The 21,400-nt window shown below is 48.7% G+C and overlaps 1 protein-coding gene across 1 annotated transcript in view; it reads left to right on the top strand.

Moving 5' to 3' along the window:
* Window positions 1-14,478: 14,478 nt before the first annotated feature.
* Window positions 14,479-21,400, top strand: part of Itpkb (inositol-trisphosphate 3-kinase B) — a 91,762-nt gene continuing 84,840 nt past the window's right edge. The window contains exons 1-2 of the mRNA XM_005078140.4: window positions 14,479-14,773; window positions 15,995-18,118. Of these exons, the coding sequence (XP_005078197.1) occupies window positions 16,202-18,118 (1,917 nt within the window). The 5' untranslated portion in view covers window positions 14,479-14,773; window positions 15,995-16,201. The remainder of the gene's footprint in view (window positions 14,774-15,994; window positions 18,119-21,400) is intronic.

Genomic DNA, 21,400 nt, shown 5'->3' with positions numbered 1-21,400 from the left:
CAAAAAGCAAACTGGAACACAAAGTAATCAGTGAACTTCCCCACATGCAGGAGAATGTTGTTGTACTCTCTCCTCCCTACCTTCTGAGCCCCTCAGATCTGCTCTTCCCTGTGTAAATACCCGTGCACGAAATGCACCCTCGCTTGGAAGACTTCCTTTGTTGCCTGCCAAATATCTATTCATGCTTTATGGCCCAGCGAAACACTACCCTCCCATGATGGATTTTTTTGTTTTGTTTTGTTTTATGAGACAGGGTTTCTCTATATTATTTTGGAGGCTGTCGGTCCAGCCTAGCCTCGAACTCACAGAGATCGCCTGCCTCTGCCTCCTGAGTGCTGCGATTAAAGGCGTGTGCCACCAATGCCCGGCTCCATGATGTATTTTTTACCCCTTATCTTAGTCCAAGGTCAGCCCACACCTGTGATTCCCTGGCACTTAGACAGCTATGAGACCACGCGGCACACTGAATGGTAATTCTTTTTAAGCTCAACTCCCTTTTGAGTCTGTGAGTTCTCTGAGGACAAATACCATCCCTCTCCATTGCCTTCCCTTTTCTTTCTTTTCTGCCTGGAAAATCCAGTAATGGTTTGATGGATAAGTGAACGACATCAATAAATAATGCCCAGAGCAAAAAATAAGACATTCATAAATTGGGAAGCAGCTACTTAGGCTGTGTTGGTGGAAGCCCTGTGGGCACCTGCAGCATTGTTGGAGGACAGTTTGCAAGCAATAGAGATATAATCTCTGCCTTCCTTCACGTATGGGAAAGGAGAAATGGCAGCGTAAGAAACTTCCTCTTTCTGTCAGAGCTAGCTTCTGTATTGTGTTAGAATGTTGCAAGGTGACATACTTCAAACTTCTGTCCTTAAACACCACCCCCCATTCCTAAAGCCTTAAAGGACCTGGGTGAAGTGGCGCCCACTGCTAACCCCAACACTTGGGAGGTAGAAGCCAGGAGGATGTGGAGCTGAAGATCTGCAGCTGTCTTGGAGCACATGAAAGCCTGCCTCAAACAACACCAACAAAACCCTGAAATGAGCCAGGCATTGGTGGCACACGCCTTTAATCCCAGCACTTAGAAGGCAGAGGCAGGAGGATCTCTGTGAGTTCGAGGCCAGCCTGGTCTACAAAGTGAGGCCTGCTATATCAAAACCTCAAGGAAAACGCTGAGCAGAAACTTCATAGAAATCACACACTCAGGATCTTGTTCTCACCATTTTTGTTCCCCAGGGTTCCCAGATGTCACACACACACAGCTATGCAGAGAAAGATGCCAAGGCTGTTTCTCGCACCACCACCGTTTAAGATTTCTGTCAATGGCAGGTGTCTTAGGGTTTCTACTGCAGTGACCAAAGCAGCTTAGGGAGGAGAGGGTTTACTCAGCTCACATGCCACAGCACTGCTCATCAGTGAAGGAAGTCAGGGAAGGAACTCACACAGGGCAGGAACCTGGAAGCAGGAGCTGATACAGAGGCCATGGAGGAGAGCTGCTTACTGGCTTGTTCCTCACAGCCTGCTTTCATAAAGAAACCAGGACCAGCACACCCACAATAGCCTGGGCCCTCCCCGATAATCACTGATTAGAAAATTCCCTATAGGCTTGCCTACAGCCTGATTTTATAGAGGCATTTTTTTTTCAATTGCAGCTCCTCCTCTCTGATGACTCTAACCTGGGTCCAGTTGACATAAAGCCAGTCAGTGAACAGAGGATGGGGGCTATCAGTGGAAGGATGCCTGCCTATCTTGTGTGCACAAAGTACTGGGTTTAATCTCTAGCTGCCCTCCCCAACCCCCTCACCCCACAAAAAACAAAAACACAACAGAAAAAACAAAAACAAAGACAATCCTTTCAGTCACAGATCCTATTACGGTTTTAACCTCAAATGTCTTCCACAGGCTTGTGTCTTGAATCTGTGTTCTCTAGCTGGTGCTGCTATGGAGGGAGGCTGGCGATCCTTGGAGAAGTTGGCACTTGCTGGAGGAAGTGGGTTACTGGGGGAGTTACCCTAGTCTGACCTGTTTGATTCCAGGTCTGACATAAGAACAGCCTCAGCCACAGGCTCCTGCTGTCCTGAGTCGGGCTGTTCCACCACGCCTCACTATGGAGGACCGAATGCTCGGCGGCAGATCCCAGGCAGATCTTTCTTCTCATAGGTTGTTTTTGTTAGGTCTTGTCCTAGTGATGTAAAAGTAATATATGGATCGAGAGGTCAGGAGCTGCACATGACAGCAGATGATGTGGATTTAACTAAAATACACACACTCTGTGTGTGTGTGTGTGTGTGTGTGCGCACATCTTTATGTGTGTTCAGCTATGGAAGTCAGGGGATAGTTTTGGATTTCAGGTGCTTTCCACCTTTTTTTAAATTTGTTTTGAGCCAGAGAAAGTCTCTCTCTGGCCTGGAGCTCACAAAGTCAGTTGGCTAGCCAACAAGCCTGGGAGATCTGCCTGTCCCTGCCTTCCCAGTGCTGGGATCACAAGTGAGAACCATTGTGTCTGTCAGTTTTGTTTTACATGATTTTTGGGATCAAACTGGCATCCTCACCCCTGTGGGGTGAGCATCTAATGGACTGTGATATCTCTCTAGGTCTACAGTGCAGTCCTGACTCGACCTTCCAGTGGTGTTTACATGGACAAGTTCACGTTTGGATCTACAGAGTGGGATCTCATTGTCTCAGTCCATCCATCTCTGCATAGCTGTTTTCTAGACAATGAAGAAGTATTATATTCATTACCACTGATTCGAGGATGGTTGTCCCCAGGCTTTAGATCTCTGTCAACCCGCCTATGTAATCTGCTGTTCAGTTGTTTGAGAAAGACAGTTGGAAATGAGATAATTATCAATGTCTACATAGAAATGGAGCATTCCTATAGTCACCCTCGGCCTCACTGCAAAAACATTTCCAATCGGCTTGAGTTTCTCTTTTCAGCGCCACAGACCCCTCCTTGATTCCCAGGTCATTCTACATAGTGCCAAGTCCACAGTCAAAATTACCATCACACTTGGGTACCAGCTGCTGTTACTGGGACACAGTTGAACTTTTAGGGGGAAGGGTGGAGTCTGAGGAAGTTAGGTCCTTGGAATCCTAGCCCCTTCCTTAATCCTTTGCTCCCTGGCTACCATGGGTGAGCAGCCTGTCTCACATCCATGTAACCTGTCACAATGAGCTGCATCACATTTGACTCAGAGCCACGGGGCCAAGAGACCACAGACTGAAACTTTGAACCAAACAAACCTTCCTTTTTATATGTTGATTAATTTAGGTATCTTGTCACAGTGAAGGGAACCTGACAATACGACCATAAAATACCCTTTGAAGAAGGAGTTCATAGGAAACCCATTTGCTATGGCCCTTTAGTTGGTAAGGCAGACATTGGTCCTTCAGCAGGTACTGTAGCACCTTCTCTAGCAAAGGCATTGCAGATGCAAATGGCATAGGCATCAAAAAGGAGGAGACAAAGGGCCACAGCATGCCAGGGATGTGTTTAGTAAATATTGAATGAGTGAATGAATAAAGAATGAGCTATTATAATGTAGGGTGTGCTCAGAAAGGCATCTAACTAGGAATGGGAGCAGGGCAGGACATTTACTGTTTGCATTTGCTCTCCTGTGTTCTGTCTCCTGCACAGCAAAGGGCAGCAAGACTGTTTGCATAGCATGTTTGGTTAAATAAATGTTTTTCTGTGTTTGTATGCATGTGTGTGTGTGTGTGTGTGTGTGTCTGTGCATGTGTGGGAGTATGTGTGTGTACATGTGGCATTGCATGCACATGTGTACATGTACACGTGGAGGCCAAAGTAGACCCTTTTTATAGGAATCCTCCTTGGACTGGAAGGAACAGAACTGTTTTCAGCCAGCACAAATAGGTGCAGGTGTGTGGGTGGGAATCCCTGAACTCATGTACCTAAGGATGGACACAGACCTATGCGAGGCCTCACAGGTCCAGGATCTAGGATGACACCAGTTTGTGGGTGACTTCGTTTTTCTTTCTCCATAGTTTGCACCAGGCATGTTTTTTCCACTCAACACATCTGTCCCACATTCTCTTCTCCTGCTGTAGAATATTATTTTAACTGACAAAGATGTGTTGCATTTGTTTATGCTACAGAATATTGCTTTAACTGTGTGAAGGTCTGTTACTTTTGTTAATGTTGCAGAATATGACTTTAACTGTGTGAAGGTCTGTTATTTTAGTTTCTGTTGCAGAATATGACTTTAACTGTGTAAAGGTGTGTTACTTTTGTTTCTGTTGCAGAATATGACTTTAACTGTGTGAAGGTGTGTTACTTTCATTTATGCTACACTTGTTTAGTTATGTATAGATGTGTTGCATTTGTTTCACTTTGCCTGCCTAAGGCACCGAATTGGTCTAATACAGAGCTGAGCGGTCAATAGCCAGACAAAGGATAGGTGGAACTGGCAGGCAGAGAGAATTAATAGGAGAGATCTAGGTTCCAGAGAAGAGAAGAACAAGAAAAGGAGAGAAGAGAACGAGGAGAAAGAAGGGGACGCACCCTGGGGCAAGAAGCCAGACAGCTGCCAGCCAAACTTGAGAAGCAGGGAAAGTAAGATATACAGAAGGAGATCCAGCACTCATCTGCGGCCATCAGAGCCTTGGCCCTGCCCCCACCAGGAGAGGCAAGTGGATGGAACAAAAAGAAACCATCCTGAGTGAGGCAACCCAGACACAGAAAGACAAACATGGTGTGTACTCACTCATAAGTGGATATTAGACATAGAGCAAAGGATAACCAGGCTACAATTCGCAACCCCAGAGAAGCTAGAAAACAAGGAGGACTCTAAGAGAGACATGCATCGTCCCCCAGAGAAGAGGAAAGGGACAAGATCTCCTGAGTAAATTGGGATCATAGGAGGAGGGGTGAGTGAGGTAGAGGGGAGAAGGGGAGGGGGGAGGAGAACATGAGGGATCAGGAAGGTTGAGTTGGGAGTAGGACAGAGAAGGAGAGTGAGGAAAGAGACACCTTGATAGAGGGAGCCATTATGGGGTTAATGAGGAACCTGTAACTAAGGAAATTCCCAGGAATCTGCAAAGATGACCCCAATGAAGAATCTAAGCAATAGTGGAGAAGCTACCTTAAATGCCCTTCCCCTATAATGAGATTGATGGCTACCTTAAATGCCACCCTAGAGCCTTTATCTAGTAGCTGATGGAAGCAGAAACAGAGACGTATAACTAAGCACTGAGCTGAACTCCTGGAACCCAGTAGTAGAGAGGGAGGAGTGATGAGCAAAGGGGTCAAGACCATGCTGGGGAAACTCACACAAACAGCTGATCTAAGCAAGTGGGAGCTCACCGACTCCAGACTGACAGCAGGGGTACCTGCATAAGACTCCCTGAATGTGGGTGTCAGTTGGGGGGCTTGGGCAACCTATGGGCCACTGGCAGTGGAACCAGTTTTTATCCCTAGTGCATGAACTAGCTTTTTGGAGCCCATTCCCTATGGAGAGATAATCTCTCAGTCTAGATAAATCGGGGAGGGCCTAGGTACTGCCCCAAATGATGTGACAGACTTTGATGATCCCCCATGGGAGGACTCACCCTCTCTGAGGAGTAGGATGGGGAGATGGTGGGAAGAGTGGGAGGACAGGAGGAAGAGGGAACTGGGATTGGTATGTAAAACAAGATTGTTTTTAATTAAAATCAAATTTTAATTTAAAAAAGATATACAGAAGGAAAGAAAAATAAAAAGCCCTGACGCAAAAGGCATAGAGAAACACATGTATTTAAATTAAAAGAACTAGTCAGAAATGAGCCTCAGCTAGGCTGAGCATTCATAACTATTAAGAAGTCTCCCTGTCATGATTTGGGAGCTGGTTGGTACCCCCAAAAATAAAGCCTGATATGTCTCTCTCCATGTATCCTTGGTTCATTCTTGGCTTCTCAATTAGAGTTCTCAGGCCTCTTGGGCCACACGTTTTCCTTACTAGGTTTCTATGACAAAGATTCTGAAGTCCCAGTGGTAGAATCCAAGTGTCCTCCTTGTGTGTTCATGTTGGGGCGCCACCACGGTCTGGTTAACTATGGTCTCAGCATCCCCATGCCAGGAGCCTGGCCCACAGATTCCCGTGGCAGGGCTTGGGGGCTGCTGACTAGCATCTATGGTGTATCTGTGTGCACCTGCATATGTGTACAACCGTGTGGGGCTGTTATGCTTTGGAGTTTCTGAAGATAAAACAGAGAGGAATGGCTGGAAGGTCACCTCCCTCAACTAGTGTTGACCACCTGGAGGTAAAGCAGCTGCAGCCTGTGTCGAGTTCTCATGAGCACCAGAAGTTTATCCCGGAAGCAACCTCAAACTGAGTGCTATAGGCAGGTCTCGTGCCAGCAATACTTCTTAAATCTTTTCTGGAGCTAGGTGATGGGGGGGGGCGACTTCTTAAGAAAGCACAACCTTTGGAGTGTTTAACATGCCCTGTCTAACAGCTCCTCATAAGAATGCCCGGAAGCAGGGTTTTAATGTGTGTGGTCTGACAGACCTAACGCTGAATTCCAGTTACTTGCTCAGGGATACACATCTAGACCAAGTAGGAGAACCCATGGCATCCTGTGTGTAAGTTATGTCCCCTTCTACCTGCTCCACGCTCGCTCAAAAGTGGGACCCGAGGTTCTGGATGTGCTGGTGTCCCCATTAGGCGGGAGGGCAGAGACTGCCCTGTCACGGTCACCATCATCGTCATGGCTTATCTCTGTATCAGCCATGGGCCAGACACACGGTTCACACTCGACAGCGTGTCACTCAGATGAATGCTTTCTTCACACGGTTCACATGCGACAGCGTGTCACCAAAATGAATGTTTTCATACAATCACCAGATCAAGGGGGGGAAGGTGAGTCAAAACAAGAGAAGGGACCTGGGAGCAGGACCAAGACAATGCTTTTCTGGTCTAGGCCTGGGAGATGATAGGTGACCTCTCTTAGAGACAAAACTTGGTTTCAGTCATGCCAGGGCCCATTGGGTTTTGGAAAGTGACGAGTGTGGAGTGAGGGAAAAGACTGAGGAGACCTTTGCCCCAGTGAAGCTCGATAGTGGAACATTCTTCCTGTTCTCCCTGGAGGCAGCTCCTTTCCTGGTGCGATGGTTCCTTGGTTCTTTTGCATAGCCACTGATGGCCTGATTCAGTTCTTAAGTATCTCAATTCAACCAGTGAGTGTCAGTCTAGACAGTGTGAAGCTAAAAGTCTAAGGGTAGGAAGGTGATTAACCCAGGGTCCTAGCCTTTGAAAAGCCCCTGCAGAGATGCAGCCACTAAGAGCACCCTCTGTGCACACATCCCTTTTAGAAGGGCCCTGCCCACCTCCCATCTCTCTCTCCCTGCTTTTCTACCTTTCTGCATCTCCTCTCTCCCTCCCTCTCTCTCTCTCTTCCTCTCTCTTCTGCTGCTCCTGTCCCCAGAGGCCGGCTCCCCTCTCCCCTCCCCCATTTTCCCATTTACTTCCCCCAGTAAAAAAAAAAACCCTCCCCCCAAGCTCTGTCGTATGGGGTCTTTCCCTCTCTGCTTTTTAAAATCACAACACATGCAAGATGGAATAGTGACATGGTGCTAATCCATGGAGTGCACTGTGACTGTATCAGAAAATGGTTCAACATCTGTGATGGCTGATCTTGACTGTATCAGAAAATGGTTCAACATCTGTGATGGCTGACCTTGATTGCCAACTTGATCCAACACTGGGAAGAAAAACTTTGCCTCTATCAGATAGGCCCGTGGGCCTGTATGTGAGGCATTTTCTTGATTGCTAATCAATATGGGAGGATCCAACCCACTATGGGTCTGCTCTGTGTAAGAAAGGTCGTAGACTGGGAGCCTGAGAGCGAACCAGTAATCTGAGTTCCTCTGTGGTTTCCACTCCTGCCTTGAGTTCCTACCTTGCCTTCCCTGGATGATGAACTGTTACCTTGCAAGGAAAATAAATAGTTTCCTCCCACAGCAACAGAAAGCAAACTAACATGACATTTTACCAAGAAGGTCAACAAAAATGTCAGGTGTGGAGCCAATAGCAACCTCTTAAATGCTGTGTGAGGGTTTGGTTGTTTTTTAGTTTTTCCAGTCAGGGTTTCTCCAAGTAACAGCCCTGACTGTCCTGGAACTCTGTAGACCAGGCTGGCCTCGAACTCACAGAGATCTGCTTGCCTTTGCCTCCTAAGTGCAAGGATTAAAGGTGTGTGCCACCACTACCCAGTTTGCTCTGTGTGATTTTTAACTGCTTGTTTTGGGGGTTGTTTTTTAGACAGGGTCTTGCTATATTGCTCCAGCTGGTTTTGAACCCATTCTTCCTGCCTCAGTTTCCCGAGTGCCAGGATTATAGGTATGTATCACCATGCCTAGTTTTTCTAAAGGATCTCTTGTTATGATTGATATTAAGTAAGTGTTCACATTTAGCAGCTTATTCACTAAATGAACTCATTAAATAGAATGAAATTATTGCTCATTTTCCATTCGGTAAGTTTTCACATGTGTAGATCCTCATGCAGCTATCTCTGTAACAGGAGAGTGGACTTGAGGTTGAAGAGATGGCCGTTGAAGTCGCTCTACTCTCCCAGAGGACGTGGGTCCCAGCATCTGTGCCAGGGGCTCACGACCACGTGTACCGTCAGCAGTACGGTATCTGACACACTCTTCTGGCCTTCCCATGTACCCACACACGTGTGGTATACATTCACACAGCGCATAGACATAAAATAGAAGTAAATACTTTTGTCAAGATAGTGAAGTGTGGTCCCGGCGTTGGTGGCACACACCTTTAATGCCAGCACTCAAGAGGCAGAGAGAGGCAGGCAGATCTCTGAGTTCGAGGCCAGCCTGGTCTATAGAGCGAGTTCCAGGACAGCCAGGACTGTTACACAGAGAACCCCTGTCTGGAAAAACAAAAGCAGACAGTGAAGGGCTCATCACTTTAGAAACGTCCCTGTGTCTCCTTTCTTTCCCAGTCCCTGCTACCACAGACAGATATTTCCCGACAATTACCCATCTGCCTTCTGTCGCTATCGTTTGTGGGTTTCAAAAAGGATCTTCTATCAATAAAACCACACAGGGAATTCTCTTAGTCTTCTTTCTGTCACTCAGCTTAGTTCTTTGCAACGTGTCCCATGCTGTGATGGACAAGAGCCCACTCTTCTTCCTCCATGGGCAGTGTGTAGCCAGCATCACCTGGCACTTACACATTCGCTTCTATGTGGAAGGGTTTTGTTTTATTTTCCCTCAATTCAAATAAAGCTGCTAAGCATATTTTTGCATTTTTTTACCAGTCCTGGCTAGTGAGCCCAGATCCTTTCATGTGCTAAGCAAGCACTCTTACACTGAGTTATATTCCCCAGACACTTTTCATTTTTTTCAGTAACACTTAAAAATTGTTGTTCTTTTTTGTGTGTGTTTTATTTTGTTTAAGACAGTGGCTTGCTATGTAGCCCAGGTTGGCCTTGAACTTGAGATCCTCTTGCCTCTGCCTTCTGAGTACTGAGATGATACCTATGCAACACCGTGGCTACTTCTGTGTTTTGAACTTTGATAGTCTGGTGTAGTGCAATTTGTATGTAGTTAAGAAGCATTTGTTTGGGCTGGGGAGACGGCTTAGTTGTCAAGGTGCTTGCCACACGAGCTAGACTGAGGACCTGAGTTCAGATCCCCGGCACTCACAGAAAAACCAGGAGTGGTGGCATGAACCTGCAGTCCTAGTCCTGGAGGTAGGGGCAACGGAGATAGTTAGATCCAGCCAGCCTAGCCATACTGGCTTATCGAGAGAGAGCATATCAGAAAAAATAGAGTGGACTATATTGACCTTTGACCTCTACATGCACATTTGTACATGCACACATCCACAAAAGACATGCACATACTACATACACATACACACACACACACACACTCACACACTCACACTATTTGTTTATCCCTAAGTTTCAGAGATTGAGATAAGGCCTCATATATAAGAGGCTGGCCTTAAACTTGCTGTGTAGTAGAGTGTGACCTTGAACTTCCAATCCTACTCCTCCATGTCCAGTACACTGGGATCACAGCCAGATGCCACCACACCTAGTTGATATGGTGTTAGGGCTCGAACCCAGGCCTTTGTGCATGGGAGGCAAGCACTTTACCAACTGAACAACACCCCAGGCCTCCCACGTGTTCTTATAAAAGTTTTGATTTTACATGTAAAAATGTTTCCTTTTCATCTTATTCCATGTATGTGTATGTGTGCATTCGGTGCCCATGGAGGCCAGAAGAGGGTTCAGATACCTTGGGATTGGAGTTATAGGCAGTTGTGAACTGCCATGTGGGGGCGGGGAATTGAACTCGGATCCTCTGGAAGAGCAATGAGTGTTCTTAACCCCTGAGCCACAGCTCTAGCTGAGTTTTATGGTCACTCTGGACAACAGGTGATGTTAGTTTTTCTATTTTCTTCTTTGTCAAACCTGTTTTGTCTTCTAAACCCCCTTTTTAGAAGATGCTTATGAAATAAAGACAAAACAAAAATCTAACGAGATATTGTGCTTGCAGTATATGTATAGATAAATTCGAGGAGAATTAGCCTCAAGAATATTGAGTCCTCTAGTCTGTGAATATGGTATCTCTCCATTTTTTAGGTCTTATTTTTTTCTTAGCAGTGTTTTGTGGTTGTTTTTCCCCCTATAGGTCTTATATGTGTTTTGTTGGGTTTATCCCTAAGTATTTTACAGTCTTTGACATTATTACAGAGGCATTATAATTTTTAACATTCTAAAATTTCTGAGAGGCATACAATTGGCAAAGTATATTCATCTTACGTCATTCAACCTTGCTGTTATGGGGTAACTAATTACATGGTCAAGTCCCAATCCCAGTGCCTCAGAATGAGATTACAATTGGAAATTTGATCTTTTAAATGGCAATTAGGGTTGCACTAGGCATGGCGGGCTCTAATCCAATATGACAGGGGTCCTTAGAAGGAGAAGAAATTGTAACATTGGCACACACAGAGGAAGATCATGGGAAGAGCCAGGGAGAGAGGCCTCCCAAGAAACCAACCCTGCTAATAACTTAATCTCATACTTCTGGCCTCAGGAACTATGAGAAAATAAATCTCTGTTTAAACTAACCAGGCTGTGGCTCTTTCTTAGTACTAATAGAAATATGACATATTTTCTAAAATATTTCAAGTACCTTCTGACAAATTCTATTGTTTTTATCAGAAGACAAGCATGGAGCCTTTAAAAATAATAATTTTACTTTTTTTGACTTAAATGCCTTTTGTTTCTTTTTCTTGTGTGACTACACTGACTAGGACATCAAGTACAAAGATTATGTGTTTTCAGACATGTTCTTATAGACGGAAGTTTCTGTCCTGAAACTGCTCTCAAATACTCACTCAGAGGCTTAGTTTTAATTACAAATGTTAGGCCAGTAGCTCAGGCTTATTACTAACTAGCTCTTATTTACACTCTGTCACATGGCGGTACTTTATTAGCATGACACAATCATCTCCTGCTCCCCCTGCATCTGGCTGGTGACTCCAGACTCTTGACCTTCTTCTTCCGGCATTCTCCTAGTCTGGCTCTCCTGTTGTGATTAAAAAAAAAAGTGGCTTGAGAAAGAAAGACACCACACGACAGAGTTCAAGTGGAGGAACTTTTTTTTATTAGGGGAAAGGGGGCAGTAGTAGCAATAGCTGAGGGGGAGTCCTGTCAGAACCCCAAAGGCAGGCCAGTACAGATGCCTGAACACTAACATCTCCTGCCTAACCTTATTCTGTCCAGCTACCGGCAGCCATCTTCTTTAGTAAACCAATCACAGAGACATGCATCCACACAGCGTATAAAGGGATTATTCCACATCAGGTTCTCACATGGCTCAAACTGTTGTTGGATTTGCAATGAAGCTGGAGTGCTGGGATTAGAGGCACGTGCCAACTCCCTCAGCCTTTCAAGTGCAATGCTGGAAAGTAGTAAGAGTAGACGCCCTAACCTCCTCAAGATAGTCAAGCACATCCAGTCCTTCGTTGCTGAGTATGATGTGAGCTACGGAGTTTATACAGCTGCTCTCTTTTTTCATATTAAGTTTAGAGCGTTGGTCTTTAAAATTACATCCCAAAGGTGAGCAAATGGGGCCTCTGAAAAGTTAGGCAGTAACTAGTTGTAACTGGTGTAAGAAGTATCCGCAAGCATGGACTCTGTGACCAGTCTGCACTGGCATTGATGGAGCCTTACCAGCTGTGGTACAGGAGGTGGTATCAGAGGTGTTCAAATGTCTTGGCTCTAATTTCTTGTGTAAATGGGCTTGTATCAACACCTACCTGACAGGGTTGTTAAAAGGTTGAAAATATGTAAATTGTGTTTCTCATTTATGTGTATTAGGGACAGGGACGGGCTACTGAGACATGATCTCAGGTAGCCCAAGCCGACTTCAAACTCTATGTATGTTGTCCTAATTGTACTGGAACTTGTTCTGTAGACCAGGCTGGCCTCACCTGCCTCTGTCTCCCAAGTGCTGGGATTAAAGGTATGCACCACTGTCGGGGACTGACTCCTCCCCCCCTCTGGAGCGCTGGGATTATAGGTGTATGTCACTATGCCAACATGCCTGTTCTATGTGGTGCTGAGGCTCAAACAGAACACTGTGCATGCTAGCAAGCACTCTGTCTCCTATATTACATCCCCAGTCCTCTGTAATTCGTAATGTGCCTAAAACGGTGTCTGGCAAATAGCAAATATGACACGTTACATTTTTTAAATTGTGGAAAACAGCAAGATTCTATGGTAGGATGTAAAACCTACCACATTGACTTCCAAATTTGGAACTTTCACCCAACCAAACCTACTCAGTGTCACAGTTTGAATTATCACCTGGTCTTCCTTGCACACAAGCAAGAAGTCTTGTCTACGTATTTGACAGCTGCTGATTGGTGGGAGATTTCTCAGGAAGCCTTCATTTCTCAGCTAGGGAAGGCTGATGGAACCCCTGTGTGAGGTGATAGCAGCTGGGAACAGCTTCTCCGGGTTGGGAAGGTTACTCCTATGATTTGTGTGTGGTTTGCTAGGCACCTCAGTGGCTTCTACTGTGACACTTGTCACGGCTCTTGGCATCCCCTAGGACGATCACCTCTCAGATTAGATTTTAGGGCACGAGTCTTCTGGGTTGGGCAACTCCTCTTCTGGCCACTAGGGACCAAACAAGGAGCATAGAGGTGGCTTCTTTGTCTGAGGAACCACCTAGAGCCTGAGTTAGCAGTTGAATAAACACTGGGCTCTTTTTATTCAGCCCCATGGGGGTGGGAGGTTCAATCCCTTCATGGCATTTTTTTTTTAATTCAGAAAGGATGTGTCTGATTCCAGGAATTCTTGGCTGGAAGAGCTCTTGGTTTCGGATTTGCTTGAGTCTTTTCCTGACCAAGCAGCAGGTTGCTTTGCTCACTTCAACGGTATTGTTACATAAACAAGTAAGCCGTCTGTTTGCTACAGGCAAAGTCAGAGTTTCCATCTGAATTTTGGCTAATCAGGATATAAGGGCGGATTCAAGCTTTGGATTCTTAACCCTCCTAAGCCTCACAGCTGTGTTTCCCCATTTCCACTAAATGCTAGGGTTAAGATTTAGGGAATTATGCAAAACACACTGGCAGTGCCCAGGCTTAAGTGTGTGTGTGTGTGTGTGTGTGTGTGTGTGTGTGTGTGTGTGTGTATGTGTGTAAGGGCTCCCCTGCCTTGTAATGTTGACTGGTGGCCCCCCATTTTTTTGAGGGTGGTGTGAATGCTTGAAAGCACAGGAGAGTAAGTTTACAGGAGATCCAGCAAGTGGTTTCAGGCCTGAGCTCCAGGACTTGCTTTCTCTTAAAATAACTTTAAGGATTGAGTGCAAAAATCTGGGAATGGCACAGTTGTGTGTGCCTTTGCAGATAGATGCACAGCACCAAGCTTCTTCACACATCTAGCAATCACACTGCACACCCTTAAGCAGCTCCCAGCTCAATCAGCCTTCCAGAACGCTACCCTGATGCATTTAAAATCTGCAACTGTGCAAGGAAATGCTCTCCATATAACTTTTAACATTTGCCTATTGTGTACAAGCACACAAGCTGTTTATGCAGAATTTTAGATGCTAAAAGATCCCCCACTAGCGGCTTTGTTTAGCACAAACACTCAAAACTTTATTAAAAAACAGTTTTCAAAAGTAGCTTCATAAAACTAAACACCAGAAAACCTTGGTCGAGGGGTGGAAAATAAATGGTATATCTTTAACCCGCAGAAGTTAAAAGCCTCCTTTTTTTTTCTTTTTTGTTAGCTAACAATGGAAACTTTAAAAAAAAAAAAGTGTTTCCCTCCCTCGGTCTTGCCAAGCAATAGAAAAAAAAAAAAAAAAAAGAAGAAAAGAAAAACTTGTTCCGCTGAGTTCAACCCCAGACAGGCTCACAACTTCCTTCCTGCCTTCCTCCCCCAAGCCCCCGCCTTTCTGCCTCCTCCCCCAACCCCCAACTTTTTTTTTTAATCTTACATTGAACAAACACTGAAGTAGCCGGTAGCAGACGCTGACAGCGGTAGTGTCTCCTACCAAGCAAGGAGCTGCTCAGGGTCGGCCTGGCGTTGCCCCCACCCCCACCCCCTGGATCGCCTGGCCCCTGCGCCGGTACATTCACCCTCTTTGTACCCAAGTTTTTTGTCTTCCATAAGTTGTTGCGGAAATCCTTTAGGGGCGTTTTCTACTTTAAACCACCTGGTCTGTCCAAGACCCGAGTCCACGGGGCATGTCGCCTGCACGGGACCTGGGAGTTTGAGCAAATTGCAGGTAAGCGTGGCGGCTCCTTCCTGGCCCTCGCCTCTGAACCCTCTTTCCGCTCCGTCTGGGCTGGGGCTCCTTCGGGTGTTCCGGGGTCGGAACACAGCGCAGAGGGGAAAGGCTGATTCGGGAGGGTGGCGTGGAGTGGCGCTGGGGATAGCGGAGGCGATTCGGCTTTTCCGCCGCCTCCCCGGCGCGCTGCGGGCGCCTGGGGCTCCGACTATGGGGCGGCTCTGTTGGCGCCGGGAGAGGCTGCCCGCCCGGGATGCGCGAGGCCCTGTCCTCCGCCGCTCCGCTCCGGGTTTAGTATGCCGTCCTCCGGAGGGCTGCAAATTCTCAGGCCTGCACACTTAGAAGGCTTCCGGGCTGCAGCCGTGCAAGCAAGCCAGAGTTCCTGCGATGGATGCATGGGTGCGGGTCCCGGAGCCTACAGGGACACCTGGGTCCTTGCTAACAGGATGAGCTCAGGACTGAGTGACTGCGGACACACAGAACCCCCCCCCACACACACACACGCTGCAGGGTATGAGGGGACAGTAGGGGGCCTCCACTATTGATTCCAGTACTGGATACTGCCGAGTTTTGGTCCCAGGCGCGCACGCGTGCCCACATTCACAAAACACACTAGTGCTGCAAAGTGCTTTGCCTGCTCCCCACCCCCCCCACCCCGCCCCGCACTGTCCCAGGCCTTTCACAGGCGGAGGGAGACAGCCCCATGTCCAGGATCGGGAAAGAAAAAGGCCCAGGTCCCGGTTCAGGCAGCGGTTTGGGGAAGGCAAGTCCGGGTCAGGTTCCCTGTGACTTGGTCTCTGATGTCCTGAGAGGGTGGAGCAGGGCTGCCTGTCATCCTCGACAGCCGGTGTTTGCTCTGGCCAAGGGAAGTTGAGCAGCCTTGCCTAGGGACCCAGCAGCTGTACCTCCTTCCTCGGCCATCCGCGTGGCTACCGAGACTAATCTTAGAATTTGAGATTCTAGGTGTTCTTAGAGCGTGTCGCAAGCTGGGGGGGGGGGGGGGTGGACCACCGCCGGAAACCGGGAACAGAGGCCATCGAGGCAGCCCGGCATGCCTCCGCACGGAGCATCACAGCCCCAGTAGGCCAAGCATCCAGGGGGCACCCTGCCCCCAGCATATTGGGGTCCCGGGACTCCCTCTGGCCTCTGCGGGTGGGCTCTCTCCACCCTCCCTCTACGCCTTCTGGAATTCTGACTTTTCTCCCTGTGTCTCGACAGCCGCGGGATCGTTTATGGAGCTTGGGGCGGGGGCCGAGCCCGCGATCGTGCCCCGTGCCTGCCGCCTAGGCCATGCTGCTCCAACGGCGTGCGGAGCGGTGGCCGCCGGGCCTCCAGGACTAAGCCGGGAGCCGCGGGAGGAGGAGGCGCCGGCGGTGGAGCGGGACCGAGAGCCGCGGCGGCGGGCGGCGCGGCAGACCCAGTACTATGGCTGTGTACTGCTATGCCCTCAATAGCCTGGTGATCATGAACAGCACCAACGAGCTGAAGAGTGGCGGCCCCCGGCCCAGCGGCAGCGAGACACCTCAGCCCTCGGGGAGGGCCGCTCTGAGCCCCGGCAGCGTCTTCAGCCCCGGGAGAGGCGCCTCCTTCCTCTTCCCCCCAGCGGAGTCACTGTCGCTGGAGGAGCCCCCGAGCCCTGGGGGTTGGCGCAGCGGCCGGCGTAGGCTGAATAGTGGCAGCGGCAGCGGTGGCGGCGGCAGCAGCGGCAGCAGCAGCAGCAGCAGTGGCGTGGGAAGTCCGAGTTGGGCTGGTCGCCTGCGAGGGGACGCGCAGCAGGTGGTGGCGGCCCGTACCCTATCACCACCTGGGCCAGAGGAGGCCCAGAGGAAGCTGCGGATTCTGCAGCGCGAACTGCAAAATGTGCAGGTGAACCAGAAAGTGGGCATGTTCGAGGCGCAAATCCAGGCACAGAGTACTGCCATCCAAACGCCCCGAAGCCCGCGTTTGGGCAGGGCTCGTTCGCCCTCCCCATGTCCCTTCCGAAGCAGCAGCCAGCCCCCTGGAAGGGTCTTGACCCAGTGCGCCCCAAGTGAGGAGCGGAGGACAAAGTCCTGGGGAGATCCATGTACAGAGACTCCAGACCCCAACTCCGGGAGGAGAAGCAGGCTCGGCCCACACCCCTCGAAGGACAAGGAGGGAGTGGCCCCTGTGTTACGGCCTGCCAGCCCGATCAGGTTAGGAACTCAGAGTCCATCTGCTTCAGTGAGGTTGGAGGGAGGCACCCCGGCCAGTCCCCGCTGTGGCTCACCCACAGCCATGGAAATTGACAAGAGGGTTGCTCCCTCTCCGGAGCACTTTGGAACTAGATTAGCATTGGCCACTAAAGTGGTAGCTTCGGCCTCATCCGTTGGACCGCACCCTGGACATGATTCTGCCCTCATGGAGGCAGCCTGCAAGCTTGGGGGCGTGCGCCCCTGGGAGGCCCAGATGGAGAGACAGGGGCAGTTTCTGGACAGGGAGACAGGCTCAGCCTCAGAGTCTGGCCGGATCCACATTAGAGAACCTCCTGGGAGGGTGGGAAGAGGTATTCATCCTGCTGGTGGGCAGGGTTCCTGGGCACTTGAAATCATCGAAAGGCCAGAAGAGAGAACTGTGAATGCCCAAAGCTCAGAGGCCTCTGACGACTCGAGATGGTCTAGACTGCCAGGAGACCTGAACTCCGTAGGTCCTGAGGAGGCAGGAAGTAGGACCCCGGGGATCCAAGGGCCCGAGCAGACCCTGGGCATGGGGGAAGGGTCTCCAGCACTGGGCTTGCTTGGGGGCAGCCAGGCAGCACAGGCAGGGACCAGGGATGTGGAGGCAGGAGCTCTTTGTGTCACAATGCTGGGACCTTTACCACCTGGGAAAGTGGCAACAGATTTGAAAGAACCCCAGTGCCTCCCTGGGGACAGGATGGGTGTGAGACCTGAGAGTTCCAGGGCTTGGCAAAGTGCTGTGGAAGGTTCCTTGATCTGGACGTGTGACACAGGGGTGCAGCGGATGGAAACTTGGGGGGGCCAGCTGCATGACAGAGATGCTCATCGTGGCTGCCAAGAGATCCCCCCAGATCAGGAGGGGGAGGCCTCCTTCAAAGAGGCCTGCAGCCCCAGCGGTAGCGTCCCCACCATCCCTGCTGTCATCATCACAGACATGGGTGCTCAGGAGGATGGGGGCTTAGACGAGATCCAAGGAAGCCCTCGGGGTCCCCTGCCTCTGAGGAAGCTGTCATCCTCCTCGGCCTCCTCCACTGGCTTCTCCTCTTCTTACGAGGACTCAGAAGAGGACATCTCCAGTGACCCTGAGCGGACGCTGGACCCCAACTCAGCCTTTTTGCATACCCTCGACCAGCAGAAGCCCAGAGTGGTGAGTGTTACTGTGCATTTACTTAGAATTCATGTTTTCAGCAGGCCTTGGATGCGCTGCGTACTCGCCTGGTTTCCTTACTTTCTGCTGAGCAGTAAGGGCTCCGAGCAGGGCTCTGCTGAAATCACGACCATTATTTTTCTACAGGTGGGTTAGCTGTGGGTCACAGAGGTACTACCCCGAGCACTTTGTAGGCTGACCAGTTGAATTGGAGTCATTCCTACCGTTACACATCTTTAAAAAAAATGGGTTAGAAGGAACATAATATTCATGAATGTCAACAATAACAAGCCTTCCTGATTTCCAAAGATAGTGAACGGAGCTGCTGAATGTGGCTTTCGCTTGATGAAGCGAAACACTTAATGGTCGTGATTCATTCAGGCTGACAAGTTCTGTTGGCTTCATGCAGTCTCTACTCCCAGGCAGAAACGTGAGCGAGGTGATTTGTGACAGGACCCTGACCTCTGCAGATGTGGTTGTGAGGTTGATCTAGGGCAGGAACAACGACTAAGCCTCACTCAGTAAGTCAGGCAGGACGTGGTGATACCAGTGTAGTCCACGTATGGCGTGTGGACTGAACTGTAAACTGTCCTTTGAGACAAGCAGACATTTTCTTAAGTTGTTTGAGTTAGGCACACTGTGTCACTGAAGTTGTGACAGGTCCTTTCCAGGCACATTTGTACTTGTGCGCTTGGGCTCATTATACTGACTCATTTCTACTACATGGTTGATTCCAGCTTGAGGTCAGCCTCTTTTAGAATATGTAAGTGTTAAGGCTACTCTTCTACAGTGGGCTGGCCTTTCTCTTGCCTCTCCAGGAAGGATGGGGGAATTTCCTAACCTGGCATGTAAGAAAGAGGTCGTGGGCTCCGTGTGGGGAAAGCTGCATGGCATTTTAGTGGGTAGCCTTCTGGTTTCATCTTGAATGTGAGATTCCCCCATTTGCACGCCAATAACTTTCTCCATCCCTAGTGGATGCAACATGCTTTATTAAGAAATTTTGGATTCTGAGACACGATGATTCTTTTCAGCTTCTACTTCAGAAATCACGGCCTAGTTTTGAAGATCAGCAATTGCTTTCCCTGAAACCTGTCTGCTGGTGATCTAGAGGCAAATTTGTATGCAAAGTTGAGTCCTGATCAGCCTGGCATTTTGTGGCTGGGACAGGGATCCCGGGCATCTTGTACCTGCTCCCAGGCACCAGCATACCCCCTTAGGGAAGGAGTGGGCAGTCTGCCTGGAGCAGGTAGCCACCACAGGCCAGACTGAAAGTGCTTCTCTTGGCAGGCGAAGCCCAATTCCTCTGCCCTCTGCTCAGCAGTTAGAGGCCCAGTAAGTGAGAGAGGGTCTTCTGCCCACTCCCCGCATTTGTCCCAAAACCCTGAAGTACCCCACACACCCAAATAGCGTCAGCTTGGTACCCAGCTTCCATTTGCTTTCTTGTGGTGGCTGAGCAGCTCTTACCTACTGCTTGTCAAAGAGGTCCACACACCCATGTTTGAAAGGAAGTCTTGTCTGAGAAGGGGTGAAAGGGTATATAAATATTAACAGGTAAACAACAACTTCTTTTTTTCCTTCATTTGTCAGAGTAAAACCAGATGTGTAAGCAGGGAGGGAACTGCTATTTTCCAGTTAGGTAGGAGGCCCAGAGGTGGAAGTGAGCTGCTGTCCTGTCTGCCCACTTCCCAGCTTTGGACAGGTTTTCTTGAACACCCGGAGGGGAGTCAGGAAAAGAAATTCCTGGCTGTCTTTGCTCTCTGAAGCATGAGAGAGAGAGAGAGAGAGAGAGGGAGGGAGGGAGGGAGGGAGAGAGAGAGAGAGAGAGAGAGAGAAAGAGAATGTGTTGGGGTCAGAGACGTGTGAGTAACCAACTGGAAATTATGGGATCCTAGGGACTTTTTCTCTCTGGTTGAAAGCTTGCACTGTGAGCAGAGTTCTCCTCTTAGACTAATGGTGGTGCTAGAGCTTATCTGGAACACCAAACCATCTGCTCATTGGGTCAAGAATCGCTCAATACCCAAGACTGCTATTTTGTCTGCAGGAGGCCAGACATCTTGACTGACCTGGGAGGCCTGTGGGCTGTGCTTTTGATATTTGGCAAATGAAGCTGCTGTGGCCCTGCCTGCGCCTCTTGGACTTGCTTCCGTGTGTACGGCACTACTGTAGTACATCTGGGCACGTTCACGCTTACTCACTGTCGCTCGCACATGCTCATCCTCGCCTTCACATTGCTCACGCACGCTAACACGCGCCCACACGTGTTCACACTCACACCCGTTCACTCATGCACATAGGCTTAAAACGGCATGTTCACATGACCAACCCTGGCTCCCAGACCCAAGTAGACCCTGAGGATTTTTACCACTGCCTCTCTTTCCCACATGCCCTCTGTTGCACCTTGACACATGTGTAGTTGGATGTGCAGGCAGGGTGTTATAGCATATCTGCATCTTAAGGAGCAGACACTTGGGTTTTGCTTGGCAGTAACTATCGTGAATCTGTCTGCAGTGGCTTAAATTCAGGTCCTTTCATGCTTGCTTTTCCCTGAGATCAGAACCAAATGGCATCGAGCAAGGATGGTGCTCTCTTTTTTGTTTCCCATAGTGGGAACCATTAATTTTTTAACCCTCCTATTCAAGAGTGTCTGGGGCATTAAAAGTTCAGGCAGAGAGTGTGACATTATAATACAGAAGCATCTTAGCTTAGAAAATAGATTGAATCCAAAATTCTACTGTCAATAATGTGTACGTACAAAAGCAGAGCAAGGAGCAGGCTCAGCAGGTAAAAGTGCTTACGAACAGGCTGACGACCCGAATGTGAGCCCCAGAACCTGCCCGGCAGCAGGAGATAACTGCCTTCTGTAAGTTGTCCATGGTGGAGCAGGCTCGCGAATGCATGCACACACGCACACGCGCACGCACAAAGGCACACATGCAAACATTCATAACTCAAACTGTAAAAAAGTATTTTAAAAATTTGAAACTATGGCCTAGCACCTGTAGGCTGTGTAAGGAACTAAAACACCTTTGCCTTCTCGGTGTTTACTACTTTTAAGGGTCATTGGAATTTTGTTTCTTTGGTCTTTCTTGGGGGAGGAGTAGGTATTGAGTATTTGTGCTTTTTTTTTTAGTGAAAAATGAACTTGTACACTTTTAACCTGTTTGAGATGGTTGTGTGTGGTTTTAAGAAGCGTGTAGCAATTTTATGTTTGATTATCTAGTGGTGAGCACTTTTGAGTAGAGACTTAAAAGAGGTTTATTTTCTTTCTTTGTGTGTGTGTGT

Source organism: Mesocricetus auratus, unplaced genomic scaffold (genome assembly GCF_017639785.1).
Source record: "Mesocricetus auratus isolate SY011 unplaced genomic scaffold, BCM_Maur_2.0 Super-Scaffold_100676, whole genome shotgun sequence".
NCBI classification, from domain to species: domain Eukaryota; kingdom Metazoa; phylum Chordata; class Mammalia; order Rodentia; family Cricetidae; genus Mesocricetus; species Mesocricetus auratus.
This window is presented reverse-complemented; position numbering and strand designations above follow the sequence as displayed.